The sequence below is a fragment of the Cynocephalus volans genome, chromosome 10 (assembly GCF_027409185.1).
Source record: "Cynocephalus volans isolate mCynVol1 chromosome 10, mCynVol1.pri, whole genome shotgun sequence".
Taxonomy (NCBI): Eukaryota; Metazoa; Chordata; class Mammalia; order Dermoptera; family Cynocephalidae; genus Cynocephalus; species Cynocephalus volans.
The window spans coordinates 18,436,632-18,457,831 of NC_084469.1; the positions used below are offsets into that span (position 1 = coordinate 18,436,632).

General features: G+C 35.0%; 1 protein-coding gene across 8 annotated transcripts in view; it reads right to left on the bottom strand.

Moving 5' to 3' along the window:
• Positions 1-21,200, bottom strand: part of BCAS3 (BCAS3 microtubule associated cell migration factor) — a 601,295-nt gene that overhangs the window by 415,279 nt on the left and 164,816 nt on the right. For all 8 annotated transcript variants that reach the window (XM_063109232.1, XM_063109228.1, XM_063109233.1 and 5 more), the window contains exon 12: positions 12,301-12,471. In XM_063109232.1, the coding sequence (XP_062965302.1) occupies positions 12,301-12,471 (171 nt within the window). The remainder of the gene's footprint in view (positions 1-12,300; positions 12,472-21,200) is intronic.

Sequence of the window (21,200 nt, forward strand, 5' to 3'; positions counted from 1 at the left end):
ATTTACAACCATTAAAAAGCAAAAGATGTACCAGCCAATCGCAAAAACAAAACAAAACAGCAAACACTGCCAACTTGGGCCTACTGGATCTCAGTGGAAGAGGAGGAGAGACCTGTAGAGTTTGTGAAGGAGAGAAGCCACAGTGAGAGAACAAGGGACTGCTCCAACCCTTTCAAACCTCAGACACTTCAGGGCCAGCCTGGTGAGGGATGGGAAGAAGTTGCAATACACAGAGCAGGAGGTGGCAAAACCCGCAGCTAAGCTCTTTGTGTGAAGTTGCTTGGAGCTTGCAGGGGAGAAGAGGACTCGGAGAATACCATACCAGCTCCCAGGCCAGCAAGACCACTGATAGGGTTCCCACAGACCCATATAGAAGTAAGGGGCCATAGTTGACCAAAGAAAGGAGCTACCCTGCAGCCAACAAGTCATCGCAATGGATCTGCGCACAGCTTGCCCCATGGGAAGCACCTGGAGGGGCGGGGGTGAAGAGGGTGGCCAGGAATATTGAGGCACAGCATGGGAAGCTGATCTGCCTTCCAACTGATCCAAGTCCACTCAGTGGAGACTGGTCAGAGTGACAGAACTGCAGAGGGTGCAGTGTGCTGGAAAGACTCAGTCCCAGGCCAGAATTTTCACACAGTCCACTTGTATCTGAACTTGCAAGACCCAGAAGCGATTAAAAGGCCAACAATTAAAATATGATCTGCATATAAAGCCTTCCTCAGAGAATCAGCATCAAAGCAGCAATTTAGCTCAACCACAAGGATCAAGTGCTGGTCCCCACAGGAAGTTCCCCCAATTTTGGAATTAACCAAAGGTCAACAAATTAGTTTCAGTGCAGAGTTTAAGTGGTGGTGGTAGCTAATACTCTTACATGGAACTGAAAAAACACACACACACCAGAGACAAAGCTCTGATATTAGCAGTAAAGGTTTAACACCACCAAAGAACACCTACAAAACCCAGAAGACATATCAGTCTTTCCAAATGCCCAGGCATCAACGTAAACACACAAATATCAATAAAGAACGGAGAAATATAACACCATTAAAGGAAGTAAACAAAGCACCAGCAATGGACCCAGAGGAACACCAGATTTATGAAATCTCTGACAGAGAATTCAGAATAACCCTCTTAAGGATGTTCAGAGAGTCACAAAAAAATACAGATAGAAAATTAAATGATATCTGGAAAACAATCCAGGAGCAGAACAAGAAACTTGACAAAGGAACTGAATCGATTTTAAAAAACCAAATATATGAATCTGGCAGTCACAACATGCCACGAGGGGTGACAATTAGCTTGGTATCTCTTGAACATTCACAATAATTTTTTTTTAATTTTTAAAAACCAACAAATATAAATTCTAGAAATAAAGAATACATTATCTGAACTGAAATCAACAACAAAAGGGGCACTAGAAACCCTACAAATACATGGACATTAAAAACATGCTCCTAAACAACAAACAGATCATGGAGACAAATGAAAATGAAAACACAACATACCAGAACCTATGGGATACAGCAAAAGCAGCTGTAAGAGGGAAGTTTATAGCAATAAACATCAAAAAAGAAGAAAGACTTCAAATAAACAACCTAATGTTACAACTCAAGGGACTAGAAAAACAACAACCACCAAACCGCAATCAGTAGAAAGAGAGAAATAACAAAGATGAGAGCAGAAATAAATGAATTAGAGATTTTAAAAAATACAAAAGATTGATGAAACAAAGAATTGATTTCTTGAAAAGATAAAATTGACAAACCTTTAATGAGACTAACAAAGAAAAAAGAGAAGACTCAAAAAAAATCGGAAATGAAAAAGGATACATTATAACTGATACCACAGAAATACAAAGGATCACAAGAGACTACTACTATGAACAACTATATGCGGACAAACTGGAAAATCTAGAAGAAATGAATAAATTCTTGGATATATACAACTTACCAAGATTGAATCATGAAGAACTAAAAACCCTAAACAGACCAATAACGAGTAATGAAACTGAAGCAGTAATAAAAAGTCTCCGAACAATGCTATGCAGAATAGCCAAGAGATGGAATCAACCTAAATACCCATGAACAGATGAATGTATTTAAAAAACTGTGGTATATATACACAATGCAATACTATACAACTATAAAAAAAAATGATAGCCTATTGTTTCCAGCAACATGGATAGAACTGGCAACCATCAAATTAAGTCAGGAACAGAAAGAAAAACATTGCATGATCTCAGCCATACATGAAATCTTAAAAAGAGGCAGGGGAAGGAGATTTCTTATAGAAGTAAAGAGTCAAATAATGGTTACCAGAGGCTGGACAGAGAAGGGTTTGTGGGGGGAGAAGGAAAAGTGGTGGACTAACGGGTACAAAAGTATGTTATCTACCCTAAGTGAATCACTGTGCAGAGTATGCATATTTTGAAACAACAGAATGTACCCCACAGAAATAAATGTACATATAATCAGCAAAGCTCTAAAAAAAAAAGAAAAGAAAAGAAATAAACTCTGCTATATATGATCAACTGATTTTTATTAGAATGTTAATACCATTCCATGGGGAAAGGGCAGTTTTTTCAACAAATGATGCTGGGAAAACTGGATATCCACATGCAAAAGAATGAAGCTAAACAGTTGCGCAGGGGCTGCCGCCCCAACCACATCATTCAAGGGTCAACCATACATACACTCAATGCAACACTACTCAGCCTTAAAAAGGTATGAAATTCTGATACATGCTACAACATGGATAAACCTTAACATTATAGTAAGCCCGACACAGAAGAATAAATATTGAAGGATTCCTCTATGAGGTACCTAGAATAGGCAAATTCAGAAAAAGAAAGTAGAATAGTGGTTGCCAGGGCCTGAGAAGACAGGGAAATCGGGAGTCATTGTTTAATGGGTATAGATTTTCAATCTGGGCTGGGGAAAAGGTTCTAGAAATAATGTTGATTATACAACAACATGAATGTACTTAATGTCACTGAATTGTACACTTTATATTGCTAAATTATATTACATTGTACATACATACCACATTGTATTTATCCACCCATTCATCAGTTGATGAACATTTGTGTTGTTTCCATTTTTTGGCTACTATAAACATTCACAAAAAAGTTTTTACTTGGACATATATTTTCATTTATCTTTGGTATATACCTAGGAGGTGAACTGCTGAGTCATATGATAACTTTGTTTAACATTTTGAGAAGAACTGACGAACTCTTTTCCAAAGCAGATACACAGTTTTACATGTATAAACAACAGTGTATAAGGTTTTACAAACAACAGTGTATAAGGGTTTCAATTTCTGCTTACTGGCCACTGGGGTATCTTTTCAAAGAAATGCCTACTCAAATCCTTTGCTCACTGAAAATTAGTTTATTTGTCTTTTTACTTTTGAGTTCTAAGAGTTCTTTATATATTGTGGACACAAGTCCCTTATTAGAAAGATGATTTCCAAATATTTTCTCCACTTCTGTGGGTTGTCCTTTCACTTTTAATATTATGATTATGATTATTATTTTCAGTAGCTACCTGGTACAGGGATGCAAACCCTTAACCACGGTGTTATAACTCCACACTCTAACCAACTGAGCTAACGGGCCAGTCCCTGTCTTTTCACTTTCTTGATGTTGTCTTTTTTGACACAAAATGTTTTAAATTTTATGAGGTTCAGTACATGTCCCCATTTTTAAAAATATAAAAATAAGTATTTTTATACATATATTGATTATCACATCAGACGTTATAATTTTATGAACTCATCAGAAGAGGCATATTATACGTGCCTCTATTTATACTCATTTCATTGTTGTTCTTTCCTTTCTGAAACTTTCCAAAACTTCTTTTATCATTTCCACAGAGAACTTCTATTTGACATTCTTTAAGGATAGATCTACTAGTGACAAATTCTCTTAGTTTCCTTTTTCTAAGAATGTCTTAATTTTCTCTTCATTCCTGAAGAGTATTTTCAATAGACATGGAATTTGGTGTTAACAGTTCTTTTATTTCCATACACACCTCATTTTATTGCACTTCACTTTAATGAACTTCACAGATATTTAACAAATTGAAGGTTTGTGGCAAGTTTGCGTTAAGTCTATTTATGCCATTTTTCCAACAGCATGTGCTCACTTCATGACTCTGTGTCACATTTCTGTAATTCTCACAATATGTCAAAGTTCCTCATTATTATTAAATCTGCTATAGTGGTCACTTATTCTTTTATGTTACTACTGTAATTGTTATGGGGCACCATTAACTGTGTCCATAAAAGACAGCCAACTAAATTAATAAATACTGTGCGTGCTCTGATGGCACCACCAACCAGATATTCCCCTATCTCTCTACATCTCCTCAGGACTCCCTACTCCCTGAGACACAACAACATTGAAATTAGGCCAATTAATAACCCTACAATGGCCTGTAAGTGCTCAAGCGAAAGAAAGAATTGTATGTCTCTCATTTTAAATGAAAAGCTAGAAATGATTAGGCTTAGTGAGAAAGGCATGTTGAAAACCATGACAAGTTGAAAGCTAGGCCTCTTGCACCAAACAGTTACCTAAGTTGTAAATGCAAAGAAAATGTTCTTGAAGGGAACTGAAAGTGCTACTCCAGTGAACACACAATTGATAAGAAAGTGGAACAGCCTTATTGCTGATATGGAAAAGTTTGAGTCTGGAGAGAAGATCAAACTAGCGACAATATTCCCTTAAGCCAAAGTCTAATCCAGAGCAAGGCCCTAACTCTCTATAATTCAATAAAAATTAAGAGAGGTGAGGAAGCTGCAGAAGAAAAGTTAGAAGCTAGCAGAGGTAGGTTGATGAAATTTAACAAAAGAAGCTGTCGTCATAACATAAAAGTGAAAGGTGAAGCAGCAAGTGCTGATATAGAAGGTGCAGAAGGTTATCCAGAAGATCTAGTTAAGATAACCAATGAAGGTGACTACATTTTCCCACTACACATTTTCAGTGCTGACGAAACAGCTTTATATTCAAAGAAGATGACATCTACGACTTTCATAGCTAGAAAGAAGTCAATGCTTGGCTTCAAAGTTTCAAAGGACAGGCTGATTCTCTTGTTAGAGAATAATGTAGCTGAATTAGTTGAAACTAATGTTCATTCACCATTCCTAAAATGCTAGGGCCTTTAAAAATTATACATTGTAAATGGAGCAACAAAGCCTGAATGACAGCACATCTATTTACAGCATGGTTTACTAAATATTTTAAACCCACTGTTGATATCTCCTGCTCAGAGAAAAAGATTCCTTTCAAAATACGACTCCTCACTGACAGTGTACCCAGTCACCCAACAGCTCTGATGGAGATATAGAGAGATTAACGTTCTTTTCATGCCTACTAAAACAACATGTATTCTGCAGCCCACGAATCAATGAGTAATTTCAACTATCAAGTTTTATTATTTAAGAAATACATTTTATAAGGCTGTATCTGCCATAGATAAGGATTCCTCTGATAGATCCGGGCAAAGGAAATGGAAAACTTTGTGGAAAGAATTCACCATTCTAGATGCCTTTAAGAACATTTCTGATTGATGGGAGGTGGTCAAAATATAAAAATTAACAGGAGTATGGAATAAGTTGATTCCAATCCTCATGAATGACTTTAAGGGGTTCAGGACTGCAGTGGAGAAGTAACTGAAGATGTGGTAGAAATAGCAAGAGAACTAGAATAAGAAGTGTTAGAAGTGGGGCCTTTAGATGAGACTGAGTTGGTGCAGTCTTTTGATAAAACTTGTAATTGTAGCATTTTATGATAGCAAGAAATGAAAACCACCTAAATGTTTAATTACAAGTGAATGCTTAAGAAAATTTTGGAACATGTATTTCATACACTATAAAGATACATATTAATTACTCATTTAAAGTGACAGCAAAAGTTATGTAGTTTTATAGAAACTGTTAAATATAGTACAGTTGCTATTACAATAAAACATCCACGAGACCTATGTTAAGCAAAATAAAAGTGTCTTTAAAAATTTTTTAACTATTTATGGTGGTTGTTTGCTGACAGTATTACAGGTGGTTTATTTCTCCTACCTGCCATGCTTTCTCAGTTTTTGTTTACGCAAATGCAACACTGCTACTTAAACTCTATCATGGAAAAGATTAAGTAACTTAATGTAAGTCAGTGCTATTCTGCAAGCGTAATTCATTTTATGTGACCTAGAACAGCATCCTGTTATCAAAAGAAAAATATACTTAATTATTTTGAGACATACGATATAGCTATTATAATAAAATGTTAATGAGAAAATATAGGTGGAGCGGAATATACTTTTCAACTTTGTTAAAAGCTTAAAATTTTTTATAATACAGTGTTGGGGATGCTTTCAAAGCATCATTTTTTTCCCCCTAAAATATTTATTTATTTTTGATAATACATATTTATGGGGTACAGAGTTGACTATCAGTACTTGTGTACAGCAAGGGAAACAATCAACAGTGAAAAGACAACCAACAGAGTGGGAGAAAATACTTGCAAAGTATACATCTGACAAGGGATTAATATCCAGAATATACAAGGAAACCAAACAACTTCACTGTAAAGAAATAAATAATTCAATTAAAAAATGGGCAAAAGAGCTGAATAGACATTTGTCAAAGGAAGACATACAAATAAATGGCCGACAGTAACATGAAAAAACTCTCAAAATCACTAATCATCAGGGAAATGCAAATCAAAACCACACCGAGGTATCATTTCACCCCAGTTAGACTGGCCATTATCAAAAAGACTGAGGATAACAAATGCTGGTAAGGATGTGGAGGAAAAAGAACTCTTCTACACTGTTGGTGGGACTGTAAATTGGTACAGCCACTATGGAAAACAGTATGGAGGTTTCTCAAACAACTATAGATGGAACTATCATATACAGAACTATCAGCAATCCCACTTCTATGTATATACCCCAAGGAATGGAAATCATGTTGAAGGGATACCTGCACTTCCATGTTCACTGCAGCTGCATTTACAATAGCCAAGATATGTAAACAACCTAAATGTCCATCAACAAATGACTGGATAAGGAAAATGTGGTATATATACACAATGGAATACTACTCAGCAATGAAAAGGAACTAAATCCTGCCATTTGCAGCAACATGGATGAGATTGGAGAAAATTATGTGAAGTGATATAAGCCAGGCACAGAAAGAGAAATACCACATGCCCTCATTCATAAGTGGGAGGGAGGGAGGGAGAAAGGGAGGGAGGGAGGAAAAATAAAGGCTACAATAAAACACTGAACTTTCAGAAGGAGAGAACAGACCTATATATTTACTAGAGGTGGGAGAGGGCAAGGGAGAGGGCAGAGAGGGATTAGGGAGTAATTGGGTAAGGGACACAAAAGTAATCATGGTTTGTAATGATGAACATGCTAATGATATTGACTCGATTTTCATGATAAAACTTTAAAGAATGAGTAGTTGATTCATATGGATGAGCAAAGAAAAGAAAGTGGTTTCTTGAAATGGAATCTATTCCTGGTGAAGATTGCATGAACACTGTTGAAACAACAACAAAGGATTTAGAATATTACATAAACTCTGTTGACACAGCAGCTGCACAGTTTGAGAGGACTGATTCCAATTTCGAAAGAAGTTCTCCTGTGGGTAAAATGCTATCAAAGAGCATCACATGCTACAGAGAAAACTCTCATGAATAAGAGATAATTGAGGTGACAAACTTCATTGTTCTCTTATTTTAAGAAACTGCCATAGCCATCTCAACTTTCAGCCACCACCACCCTGATTAGTCAGCAGCCATCATCAATATTAAAGCTGGACCCTCCACAGTAAAAAGATGACAATTTGATGAAGGCTCAGAAGGTTGTTAGCAAATTTTTTTGTTTGTTTGCAATTGGCCAGTAAAGGGCCAAACTTTCATGAGCATTTTTTAGCAATAAAGTATTTTTTAATTAAAGTATATACATTTTAATAGACATAATGCTATTGCATTATTAATACACTACAGTATATTGTAAACATAATTTTATATGCATTGGGAAACCAAAAATTTGCCTGACTTGCTTTACTGCAATATTCGCTTTATCATGATGGTCTGGAACCAAACCTGCAGTATCTCCAAGGTATGTCTGTCCTTTAAAGATGTTGTACCACTTCCTTCACCTTCCCTGGATTCAGTTGAGAAATCTATTGCCTATCATACAGTGCTGGTGGGAAGGTAAAATAGTACAGTCACTCTGGAAAATTGCCGAGCAGTTCCTTACTAAACGTGCACTTACACAACTCAGCAATCACACTCTTTGGCAATTAATACAGAGAAATTAAAACATATATTCACATAAAAACCTTTATACAAATTTTCACAGCAGCTTTATGTGAAATACTAAAAGACAGAAAAAACGCAAATGTCTCAATGGGTGAAGGGTAAAACAAACTGATATAACCGTACAAAGAAGTGCAACAGAGTGATTAAAAAGTATGAACTACATGGAGCAACCTGAATCGACTTCAAGGACATTATGTTTAGTGAAAAAAAAAGTCAATTTTAAATTTGACATACTGTATGGTTCCATTTGTATAACATTTTTGAAAGCAAAAAACTATAGAGATAATAAACAGATTAGTGGCTGTCAAGAGAAAGGGATGGAGGTAGGGTAAGGGATGGGCACGAATACAAAAAGGTACATGTTGATGGAACTGTTCTGCATCTTAACTGCTGTGCTGGTTACAAGAATCTATATGTCAGAAGAAATTTTATAAACTACAAACACCCACATACACACACAAATGAATACAGGTTAAACAAATGGGGAAAACTGAGTAAGATCTTTAGCTTAGTTAACAGTAATATGCCATTATCAAGTTCCTAGTTTGTATTGTACTATTCTGGAGCTGGAGGAAATAGGATGAAATGCATATGGATATATCTGCAACTTACTATGAGTCTATAATTATATAAAAATTAAAAATATAGTATATATTGCAAGCTTTTGAATTTCTTTGATTCTGATGGTGAAAAATGGTATCTCCATGTAGTTTTAATTTGCAGTTCTCTTACAGTAAGTGAAGTCATGGGTACAGATTTTATATCACTTGTACATATTTTATTTTTCTGTGAAATATTTATTTCTGTCTTTTGCTCATTTTCTATTTTAAACTTGATGTACAAGATTCCTTTTCCTTTCATATATTATAACCCTATACCTTATATGTCTCTTTCCAACACAATTATCTTTGAGTGCTCAATTTGATGGCAATCATAGAAAACGTATCCAGCAAAAAAGCTCATTTTTGGTCCATAGCAAAACCCCTTACCACTACATAAGATTCTTCGAATTTTCTCTTTACGGACTTCAAAAAACAATCAGATTGCATCAAACTTTTGGATTACATCATCACCTTGCCTAAAACACCAAACCATTAATACTATTGATATCCCAATATAATTTTCCTATGACATGTAATCTTTACTCACCACTTATCTAAGCAGGGTGAACCCCTAAGTATGTATTAATAACTTGACTATATTAAATAAAGCAAAGCACTTCAATTGGTACAAAGTGGGTAAGCCTTCATTACATTAATGAAACAGTTCAGAAGCCACTAAATAATTATGAGTAACAATTGTTCTGAGGGCAAGCAATAGCTCAAGCTTAGGTCATCATTCTAAGACATTTTATTTCTATTAGTGATTTTGCCACATTGCTAACTTCAATTAGATAAATGTGTGAAAGGCAAATTATACCACTTAACTTATCCTATTCAAGCAATGCTTTTAAATAAAACATGAAAGTAACACAGATAAAAATGGACACAAAGTCAATCAAATCCATTCCTCCCTAATGCAGTTACCACACAATGATCCCATCACCATAAAATCAAAATAATCAATACAACATCAGAAAGATTATGAATCAGATTTTATACACTACCACTGTAAACACAAAAATATCTTATTAAAGACTTGATAAATTTAAACAGTAAAAGTCAATGTAATGACACCTTTAGCTCCTCAGGTGTATATGGAAAAGGAAAAACATTACAGCAAGATTAAACATCAGTGGGAAGAGCTAAAAGCGTTAAATCTATGACATTAACCACTGCCATCATCTTAAAGCAATCCAGTATAACCTAAAACCAATCTTATACCACTACTGAACTATTCATCAGATATAAAAATGTCTTATTGACAAAAAACAGATTCATGTTAATAAAGACAGACAGACAATATCATACTGCAACTTACCATTTATTGAAAATCAATTTCATTCCTGTCTTATAAGCTACAAGTTAAGAAAATGTCATTAGTGGGAGATTATTGCTCCCAACCAATAACAGAAAAGATAAAATTTTTCACGTTGATCAACACTGTACATTTTTAACTTTTAAAAGGGAACATTTCTATGGTTCCTCCTAATAAACATCTTTATTTGTTTCAAGTGTTATCCATGCATTTATCACAGACAAATGAGCTCTTGCACCTCCACAATCATACTCCAAAACTGAAAATTCCTTTTTTTAAAGACATAAAAAGTTAATGAAGAACTTGAAGAAAAAATTAAACCACCTTTGAAAACATAACTCCTAATGAAATAATACATGATATCTTATATATTTCAAAATTTTCTTTTTATATGCCTCTATGCTTCAATATAATAAAGTAAATTAATATATTAGTTACACCTCTATTTCATCAAAAATATTGAGATAACAGTTTCTACTTTCAAATGAGCACAAATCTCTCTGTCAACAAATGCTAGATCTTCAACAGATGAATGCTCCTAAACAATGCTGAGGAGGGTTGTTACCAGGTAATAAAAGTAGGTGGTCTTGTAGATGAATCAAGAATGAAAGAACAAAAGGATTTTTTTTTTTACTTTAACAGTCATAACACTAAAGCTTTATATATATAATTCCAAAGAAGAAAGAAAACATCTGTGTCTATCCACATCAGCTAATTAACACACACACTACGATCAACTGAAAAGTTTGCTAGCACTTCATTAAAAAACAAGAGAAGTCTGAAACATATCTGGTTAACCACAAAGTTAAGATTGGAGGGACAGAGAATTATTACTACTCAGATTTCAAATAAATTACAACAGCCAAATTTAATAACCCAAAATTTCAAAGATTTTTTTTGTTTTAATTGCAGTAAAGTCCAAATTTTCTTGAAACACCACTTGATCTTATGATAGGAACCAGCACATAAGTAATTCTAGCACATGTGCTGCCAAATGTAATCTGTCATCAAGATGTCAGTGCATATATACTGAAAGCAAATTTTCTCAGAAGAACATTCAATATTTAAGATTAATACTTTAAAGGCTCACATAGGTTCTATGAATTGTGTTCTAAACACAGAATTAAATATGTATTATATATAAACATTTTAAAAATGTATTTCATAAATACTGCTACTTCTGTCTTATTCTAGGATCCAATATTAGATTGTATTTCTTATAGCAATAATGATGATAAACTAGAATTTTAAAAAATTATCTTCCATTCAGAAATGTATTTTTCAAATGAAGACGATGATACAAAAGAAAATAAAGTTTATGACTGCATGAGAGGAAATCAGAAACCAACTGATATCTTACCAGCAAGATTTAGATGCAAGCATAATGTATTTTTCCATGTTTATAATTGCCTTTTCTAAATGTTTCTAAACCTAAATTTTAAAAATTACAATGAATTGTTCCATCTGAAGATAGAGATACATAATAAGCTATTGCCATGTATGTATTCTGACATGCTATTTTAAGATTTCATTTATTTTTATATTTATAAATATCTGTGATGAATTTTGATGTTACTCACTAAATTAGGTCACTTACAACCATCGAAATTAGCCCATTAATTTTTTAAAAATTCTCCTCAAACACAATGTCCTGCTGATTGCTTTTACGAGCAAGCCTCTGCTTTTAAAAATAAATTTATTGATCTTGTGATTTAGGTTATAACAAATGTCATTACATACAAAAAAAGAAATAGTACTATTAACACAGTTTAAAGAGATATATAATTATGTATCTGTGAAACAAATGTCCCAATAAAGAGAATTTCTTCGAACCTCACCTTTACCTTCAAATTTGATGCATTAAAAATGTTTGAAACAACAGGTTTCAACATATTACCCGTTATTTCTTGAAAAGAAAAATCTGACCTGAAATAATCTCAATTTCTAAAACTCCAAATTAGTAGTATCCTAGGCCAAATACATTTTGACTAATATTGATCTTAGCCCAACCTCTGCATATAACATACATTGTGTGCACCAAAAGTTCTTACCTGACCCTCTCCAACTGTTTCAGTATCAATAACCGTGATGATGCCTGAGACCAAAGGACTCCGCCGTGAATTACTATGGATGGCAACATCATCTTCTGTCACACCGGAAGGTAGAGTGCCTGTCAGCTGAGTCACCACTTTCCCAACCATTGTCAGGCCACTTTTCAATGTCTGTACAAGGAAAGGTAAAATGAATGACTTCACATTAGTATTTGGATTCTAAATACAAATACGCATTTTATTAATTCTACTATTAGTTATGTTAAATTCTTTAACCACTTACAGTCTTTTATACAGCAGTAAACTGTCACAGAAATTCAGTCTGACTTATTACATGCTCTTGAATTTTAGTTGGAAAGTCACCATTAGTTTGAGGGAAGGGCATCAAGAAAGGCCCCAAAGCCAGCATGGTGGGAATAAAGCCATAGTTAAATAATTAAAGAACTCTGTTTCATATAGAGGTACAGTTATAGTTCTATAAAAAAATATATCTTTTATTCCCTCTCCTTAACGTATATTTCTTAAAATGCATGACATAATATTTCTGGAAATACTATAAATCTAAATTTATGTCAATTTTTTGGCATGAAAAAGACTGAGAAACTGGTAGAATACCTATGTGGAAAAGACTATACTTCCAAAGTAAATCTATAATATGCTGCTATATAATACTGTACACCAGGATTTGGCATATGGAAAATACAGTCTCTGTCCAAGATACTAATTACCAGATGAATGAAGTATCATATAAAATCAGCTAAGACGGTTCTCTTCTATATGGTAACAGGAAACAATACAATGTAGTGCTTCTAATATACTATTTCAACTAAAGATAACTTAAGGTGTTTTATAATTATATTTTAGTTACATTTCATTCAAAGCAAATAGGTAAAACTACCTCATGTATATATTTATCTGATTCATCTGATTATCCTCATATACATTAGTAAAAATTTTTTAAAGAGATTTTTTCATCTAAAAGGAAGAAAACTTAAAGAGGAAACTATGTGAGTCATAAATTGTTGAATAAGAGTCTCATCATTAGAGCCAAAATGGGTAGCTTAGATTACACAGATATATCAAATATTACATATTAAATAACATACATATGTTTTTTCCAATTCTCATGTTATGAGGAAAAATTTTTATTAAAATACTTCAAATTAATCTTCAATGAGGTGACTCTTTTCTAAGATAATTATGGGAAAAGTATCATTACATAATTCTGGTATATGCTACAGCTAAATTTTATTTTTTATTTATTTTTTTATTTATTTTATTTTTTATTTTTTATTTTAATTTTATTTTGTCGATATACATTGTAGCTGATTATTACTCCCTATCACCAAAACCTCCCTCCCTTCTCCCTCCCCCTCTCCCCCCCAACAATGTCCTTTCTGTTTGCTTGTCGTATCAACTTCAAATAATTGTGGTTGTTATATCTTCTTCCCCCCCCCCCCCGGTTTGTGTGTGTGTGTGTGTGTGTGAATTTATATATTAATTTTTAGCTCCTACCAATAAGTGAGAACATGTGGTGTTTCTCTTTCTGTGCCTGACTTGTTTCACTTAATATAATTCTCTCAAGGTCCATCCATGTTGTTGCAAATGGCAGTATTTTATTCGTTTTTTTTTTTTTTTCTGCAAAATCTGATGAAATATTTATTTATTTATTTTATTTATTTATTTTTTTAATTTTATTTTGTCAATATACATTGTAGCTGATTAATGCTCCCCATCACCAAAACCTCCCTCCCTTCTCCCTCCCCCCCTACCCCCCAACAATGTCCTTTCTGTTTGTTTGTTGTATCAACTTCAAATAATTGTGGTTGTTATATCTTCTTCCCCCCCCCCGTTTGTGTGTGTGTGTGTGTATGTGTGTGTGTGAATTTATATATTAATTTTTAGCTCCCTCCAATAAGTGAGAACATGTGGTATTTCTCTTTCTGTGCCTGACTTGTTTCACTTAATATAATTCTCTCAAGGTCCATCCATGTTGTTGCAAATGGCAGTATTTCATTCGTTTTTATAGCTGAGTAGTATTCCATTGTGTAGATGTACCACATTTTCCGTATCCACTCATCTGATGATGGGCATTTGGGCTGGTTCCAACTCTTGGCTATTGTAAAGAGTGCTGCGATGAACATTGGGGAACAGGTATACCTTCGACTTGATGATTTCCATTCCTCTGGGTATATTCCCAACAGTGGGATGGCTGGGTCGTATGGTAGATCTATTTGCAATTGTTTAAGGAACCTCCATACCATTTTCCATAGAGGCTGTACCATTTTGCAGTCCCACCAACAATGTATGAGAGTTCCTTTTTCTCCGCAGCCTCGCCAGCATTTATCATTCATAGTCTTTTGGATTTTAGCCATCCTAACTGGGGTTAGATGGTATCTCAATGTGGTTTTGATTTGCATTTCCCGGATGTACAGCTAAATTTTAAAATGTAAATTATCAATACATAGTACTTCAAATCTTAACTTATAAATGGTACAAAAAGAAGTTTGTGCATAATGGGCCAAATGTGATTTAAGCGAGAGGTCGATTACAACTGAGAAAGGGAAGTTAGAGCATGGTATTATAACATCAAGGTCAAGGGTTCATATACCCATACCAGCCAACCGCAAAAAAAAAAAAAAAATTAAAGAAAAAGTAAAGCACCGGAGAAGTCCTGTACAGAAAGTGAAAGCTCAACAGAGATCACACACCCTGTGGTACGTGATCCACCAGCCCAGCAGAGTCCAAGCTGACCAGAAAGGTGGATCCCCGGAGAAGCCCAAGACCCGAGGCAACCACACACACAAGACACTAGAGGCCAACTGAGCAGTCACGGTGGGAGCCATACCAAATTGGCAACAACAGCAACATCCTAGTTAGTCATTAGTCTTAAACCGGTGGACTGTGAAACCCCCTGCCACAATGAATAAACACCAAAAAAAAGACACCAGAAATACAAAAAATCAAGAAAGTACACCACCAAAAGTTAATAAATCTCATACTCTAGATCCTATAGAACAAGAAGCCCTTGAAATAACTGACAAGGAATTTCGAGTGATAATTCTAAAGAAACTGAATGAGATACAAGAAAACTCAGCTAGACATCATGATGAAATGAGGAAAAGTATACAGGATCTGAAAGAGGAAATATACAAGGAAATCAATGTCCTGAAAAAAAATGTAGCAGAACTTGCTGAACTGAAGAAGTTATTCAGCGAAATAAAAAACACAACGGAGAGTTTAACCAGCAGGCTTGTCGAAGTTGAAGAGAGAACCTCTGAACTTGAAGATGGGCTGTTTGAAATAACACAAGCAGACAAAAAGAAAGAAAAAAGAATCAAGAACATGGAAGAAAATCTGAGAGAGATATCAGACAACCTCAAGCGCTCAAATATCCGAGTCATGGGTATTCCAGAAGGGGAGGAAAATGGAGATTCCATTGAAAACATATTCAACAAAATAGTGGCAGAAAACTTCCCAGGTATAGGAAAAATCACAGATCTTCAGATCCAGGAAGCTCAACGATCTCCAAACGTATTCAACCCAAAAAGGCCTTCTCCAAGACATGTCATAGTCAAATTGACAAAACTCAGAGACAAAGAGAGAATCTTAAAAGCTGCAAGAGAGAAGCGTCAAATCACCTATAAGGGAGCCCCAATCAGGTTAACATCAGACTTTTCATCACAAACCCTAAAAGCTAGAAAGGAATGGGATGATATTTTCAAAATACTAAAAGACAAAGATTGCCAACCAAGAATACTCTACCCTGCAAGGCTATCCTTCCGAAATGAGGGGCAAATAGTATATTTCTCAGACAAACAAAAACTGCGGGAGTTCACTACCACAAGACCACCCTTACAAGAAATCCTCAAGGGAGTACTGGGTTTGGTTCCTGAAAAATAACTACCACTGCCATAAAATCCTAAGAAAAATCTAAACCCGCTAGTACAATAAAAATGGCATTCATGAAGAGAAAACAAGCTAACAAAAACACTATCTACAACCTAAGGAACCAACAAACAAAGAAACCAAACAGTAAATCAGAAAGCAAGGAACAAAAGACACCTAAGACAACCAAACAACCAATAAAATGCTAGGAATAAATCAACACCTTTCAATAACAACTCTTAATGTTAAAGGCTTAAATTCCCCAATTAAAAGACACAGACTGGCTGACTGGATCAAAAAGCAGGACCCAACTATATGCTGCCTACAAGAGACCCACCTCACCCATAAAGATTCACACAGACTAAGAGTGAAAGGATGGAAAAAGATTTACCATGCAAACAGAAAAGAAAAACGAGCTGGAGTGGCTATTCTTATATCGGACAAAATAGACTTTAAACTAAAAACCATAAAAAGAGACAATGAGGGACACTACTTAATGATAAAAGGACTGATCCATCAAGAAGACATAACAATCATAAATATGTACGCACCCAATGTTGGAGCAGCCAGATTTATAAAACAAACTCTATTAGACCTAAAGAAGGAAATAGACACTAATACCATAATAGCAGGGGACCTGAACACTCCACTGTCAATATTAGACAGATCATCTAGGCAAAGAATCAGTAGAGAAACACAAGATCTAAACAAGACTCTAGACCAATTGGAATTGGCAGATATCTACAGAACATTCCACCCAACAACCTCAGAATATTCATTCTTCTCATCAGCACATGGATCATTCTCCAAGATAGATCACATATTAGGTCACAAATCAAGTCTCAATAAATTCAAAAAAATTGGAATTATCCCATGTATCTTCTCAGACCACAATGGATTAAAACTAGAAATTAATAACAAGCGAAACTCAGGAAACTATACAAACACATGGAAATTAAAAAGCATTCTACTTAATGACATATGGGTCCAAGAAGAAATCAAGCAGGAAATCAAAAAGTTTATTGAAACTAATGAAAACAATGATACATCATACCAAAACCTGTGGGATACTGCAAAAGCAGTATTGAGGGGAAAATTTATTGCATTAAATGCTCACTTCAGAAGAATGGAAAGATGGCAAGTGAACAACCTAACACTTCACCTTAAAGAACTAGAAAAACAAGAACAATCCAATCCTAAAGTTAGCAGACGGAGAGAAATCATTAAGATCAGAGCAGAACTAAATGAAATTGAAAACCAAAAAACAATTCAAAAGATCAACGAATCAAAAAGTTGGTTTTTTGAAAAGATAAATAAAATTGACAAACCATTAGCATGGCTAACAAAAAAAAGAAGAGAGAAGACTCAAATAACAAAAATTAGAAATGAAAAAGGCGATATTACAACTGATTCATCTGAAATACAAGGAATCATTCGAGACTACTATAAACAACTATACGCCAACAAATTTGAAAATCTGGAGGAAATGGATAAATTTCTGGACACACACAAGCTCCCAAAACTGAACCGTGAAGACGTAGAAAATTTGAACAGAGCAATAACAATAAAGGAGATTGAAGCTGTTATCAGAAGGCTCCCAACAAAGAAAAGCCCAGGACCAGATGGATTCACAGCAGAATTTTACCAAACATTCAAAGAGGAATTGACACCGATTCTTTACAAACTATTCCAAAAGATTGAAACGGACGCAAATCTCCCAAACTCATTCTATGAAGCAAACATCATCCTGATACCAAAACCAGGTAAAGATATAACCAAAAAAGAAAACTACAGGCCGATATCCTTGATGAATATAGATGCAAAAATCCTCACTAAAATACTAGCAAACAGAATACAGCAACACATACGAAAAATTATTCATCACGATCAAGTGGGATTCATCCCAGGGATGCAAGGTTGGTTCAACATATGCAAATCAATAAATGTGATACACCATATTAATAAACTCAAACACAAGGACCATATGATCATCTCTATAGATGCTGAAAAAGCATTTGATAAAGTTCAGCACTCATTCATGACAAAGACCCTCTATAAGTTAGGTATAGAGGGAAAGTATCTCAACATAATTAAAGCCATATATGCCAAACCCACTGCCAATATCATCCTGAATGGGGAAAAGCTGAAAGCTTTTCCTTTAAGAACAGGCACTAGACAAGGATGCCCACTCTCACCACTCCTATTCAACATAGTGTTGGAAGTACTAGCCAGAGCAATCAGAGAAGAGAAGGAAATAAAGGGCATCCAGATTGGAAAAGATGAAGTCAAACTGTCCCTGTTTGCAGATGACATGATCCTATATATCGAACAGCCTAAAACCTCTACAAAAAAACTGTTGGAATTGATAAATGATTTCAGCACAGTAGCAGGATACAAAATCAACACACAAAAATCAGTAGCATTTCTTTTCTCCAATAGTGAACATGCAGAAGGAGAAATCAAGAAAGCCTGCCCATTTACAATAGCCACCAAAAAAATAAAATACTTAGGAATTGAGTTAACCAAGGAGGTGAAAAATCTCTATAATGAGAACTACAAACCACTGCTGAGAGAAATTAGAGAGGATACAAGAAGATGGAAAGATATTCCATGCTCTTGGATTGGAAGAATCAACATAGTGAAAATGTCCATACTACCCAAAGTGATATACAAATTCAATGCAATCCCCATCAAAATTCCAAAGACATTTTTCTCAGAAATGGAAAAAACTATTCAGACATTTATATGGAACAATAAAAGACCACGAATAGCCAAAGCAATGCTCAGCAAAAAAAATAAAGCTGGAGGCATAACACTACCTGACTTTAAGCTATACTACAAAGCTATAATAACCAAAACAGTATGGTACTGGCATAAAAACAGACACACTGACCAATGGAATAGAATAGAGAATCCAGAAATCAACCCACACACTTACTGCCATCTGATCTTTGACAAAGGCACCAAGCCTATTCACTGGGGAAGGGACTGCCTCTTCAGCAAGTGGTGCTGGGATAACTGGATATCGATATGCAGGAGAATGAAACTAGATCCATACCTCTCACCGTATACTAAAATCAACTCAAAATGGATTAAGGATCTAAATATACACCCTGAGACAATAAAACTTCTTAAAGAAAACATAGGGGAAACACTTCAGGAAATAGGACTGGGCACAGACTTCATGAATACGACCCCAAAAGCACGGGCAACCAAAGGAAAAATAAACAAATGGGATTATATCAAACTAAAAAGCTTCTGCACAGCAAAAGAAACAATTAAAAGAGTTAAAAGACAACCAACAGAGTGGGAGAAAATATTTGCAAAATATACATCTGACAAAGGATTAATATCCAGAATATATAAGGAACTCAAACAACTTTACAAGAAGAAAACAAGCAACCCAATTAAAAAATGGGCAAAAGAGCTAAGTAGGCATTTCTCTAAGGAAGATATCCAAATGGCCAGCAGACATATGAAAAAATGCTCAACATCACTCAGCATCCGGGAAATGCAAATCAAAACCACATTGAGATACCATCTAACCCCAGTTAGGATGGCTAAAATCCAAAAGACTATGAACGATAAATGCTGGCGAGGCTGCGGAGAAAAAGGAACTCTCATACATTGTTGGTGGGACTGCAAAATGGTGCAGCCTCTATGGAAAATGGTATGGAGGTTCCTTAAACAATTGCAGATAGATCTACCATACGACCCAGCCATCCCACTGTTGGGAATATACCCAGAGGAATGGAAATCATCAAGTCGAAGGTATACCTGTTCCCCAATGTTTATCGCAGCACTCTTTACAATAGCCAAGAGTTGGAACCAGCCCAAATGCCCATCATCAGATGAGTGGATACGGAAAATGTGGTACATCTACACAATGGAATACTACTCAGCTATAAAAACGAATGAAATACTGCCATTTGCAACAACATGGATGGACCTCGAGAGAATTATATTAAGTGAAACAAGTCAGGCACAGAAAGAGAAATACCACATGTTCTCACTTATTGGTGGGAGCTAAAAATTAATATATAAATTCACACACACACATACACACATACACACACAAACCGGGGGGGGGGGGGGGAAGAAGATATAACAACCACAATTATTTGAAGTTGATACAACAAACAAACAGAAAGGACATGGTTGGGGGGAGGGGGGGAGGGAGAAGGGAGGGAGGTTTTGGTGATGGGGAGCATTAATCAGCTACAATGTATATCGACAAAATAAAATTAAAAAAAAAATAAATAAAAAATATAAATAAAAAAATAAAAAAAAAAAAAAAAAAAAAAAAAAAAAAGAAAAAGTAAAGCACCATATTACTATGACTAGTAATATTTGCATTATTTTACTGTAGCTATCTTCCCTGGGATCTTTTCTATGGACTACAGACTGGTCAAGGCTCTTAACATGAACGATTTCTTCAATTTTAGAGAAGATAATATTGAAGTTAGGGAAGAAAAGTAAGATGGCAGCTCAAACAGCCAGCCAATGACAGAGCAGAATTCAAAGCTAGGACTGTGTCTCCTGAACCTGATTTTTAACCACTATCCTGTACTGCCTGTAATCCTATTCCTGCTATTGCTAGTGATCTCACAGTTAATGAATACAACATAGATGTCTATATGAGGGAAAAAAGGAAAAACTAAGAACCATAATAATGTATACTAATAACTACTTAAATAAAATGACCAGTAAAACCACTTGCTGAATCCAAGCAAAAAAGATATAATTTACAGCAGACTGAAACCAAGAAATTGCCACAAATCAATTTTAACTGTTTTGTTTAGTGCTAAAAACTCAAACTGCAGTGATTATAAAACACATTAGCATTCCTCAATTAGCAGCCAAATGTTCTTTCAAGAAATGACTTACACAAAGTCTGTTAGAGTATTGTCAAGTAAGCCTCTGAAGGACCAACAAAACCAGGCGCCACAGTGTATTGATGGCAAGAGCTGGCCAGGAAGCCTGATTAACTTCTGAGACGCCTCAGCTGATGT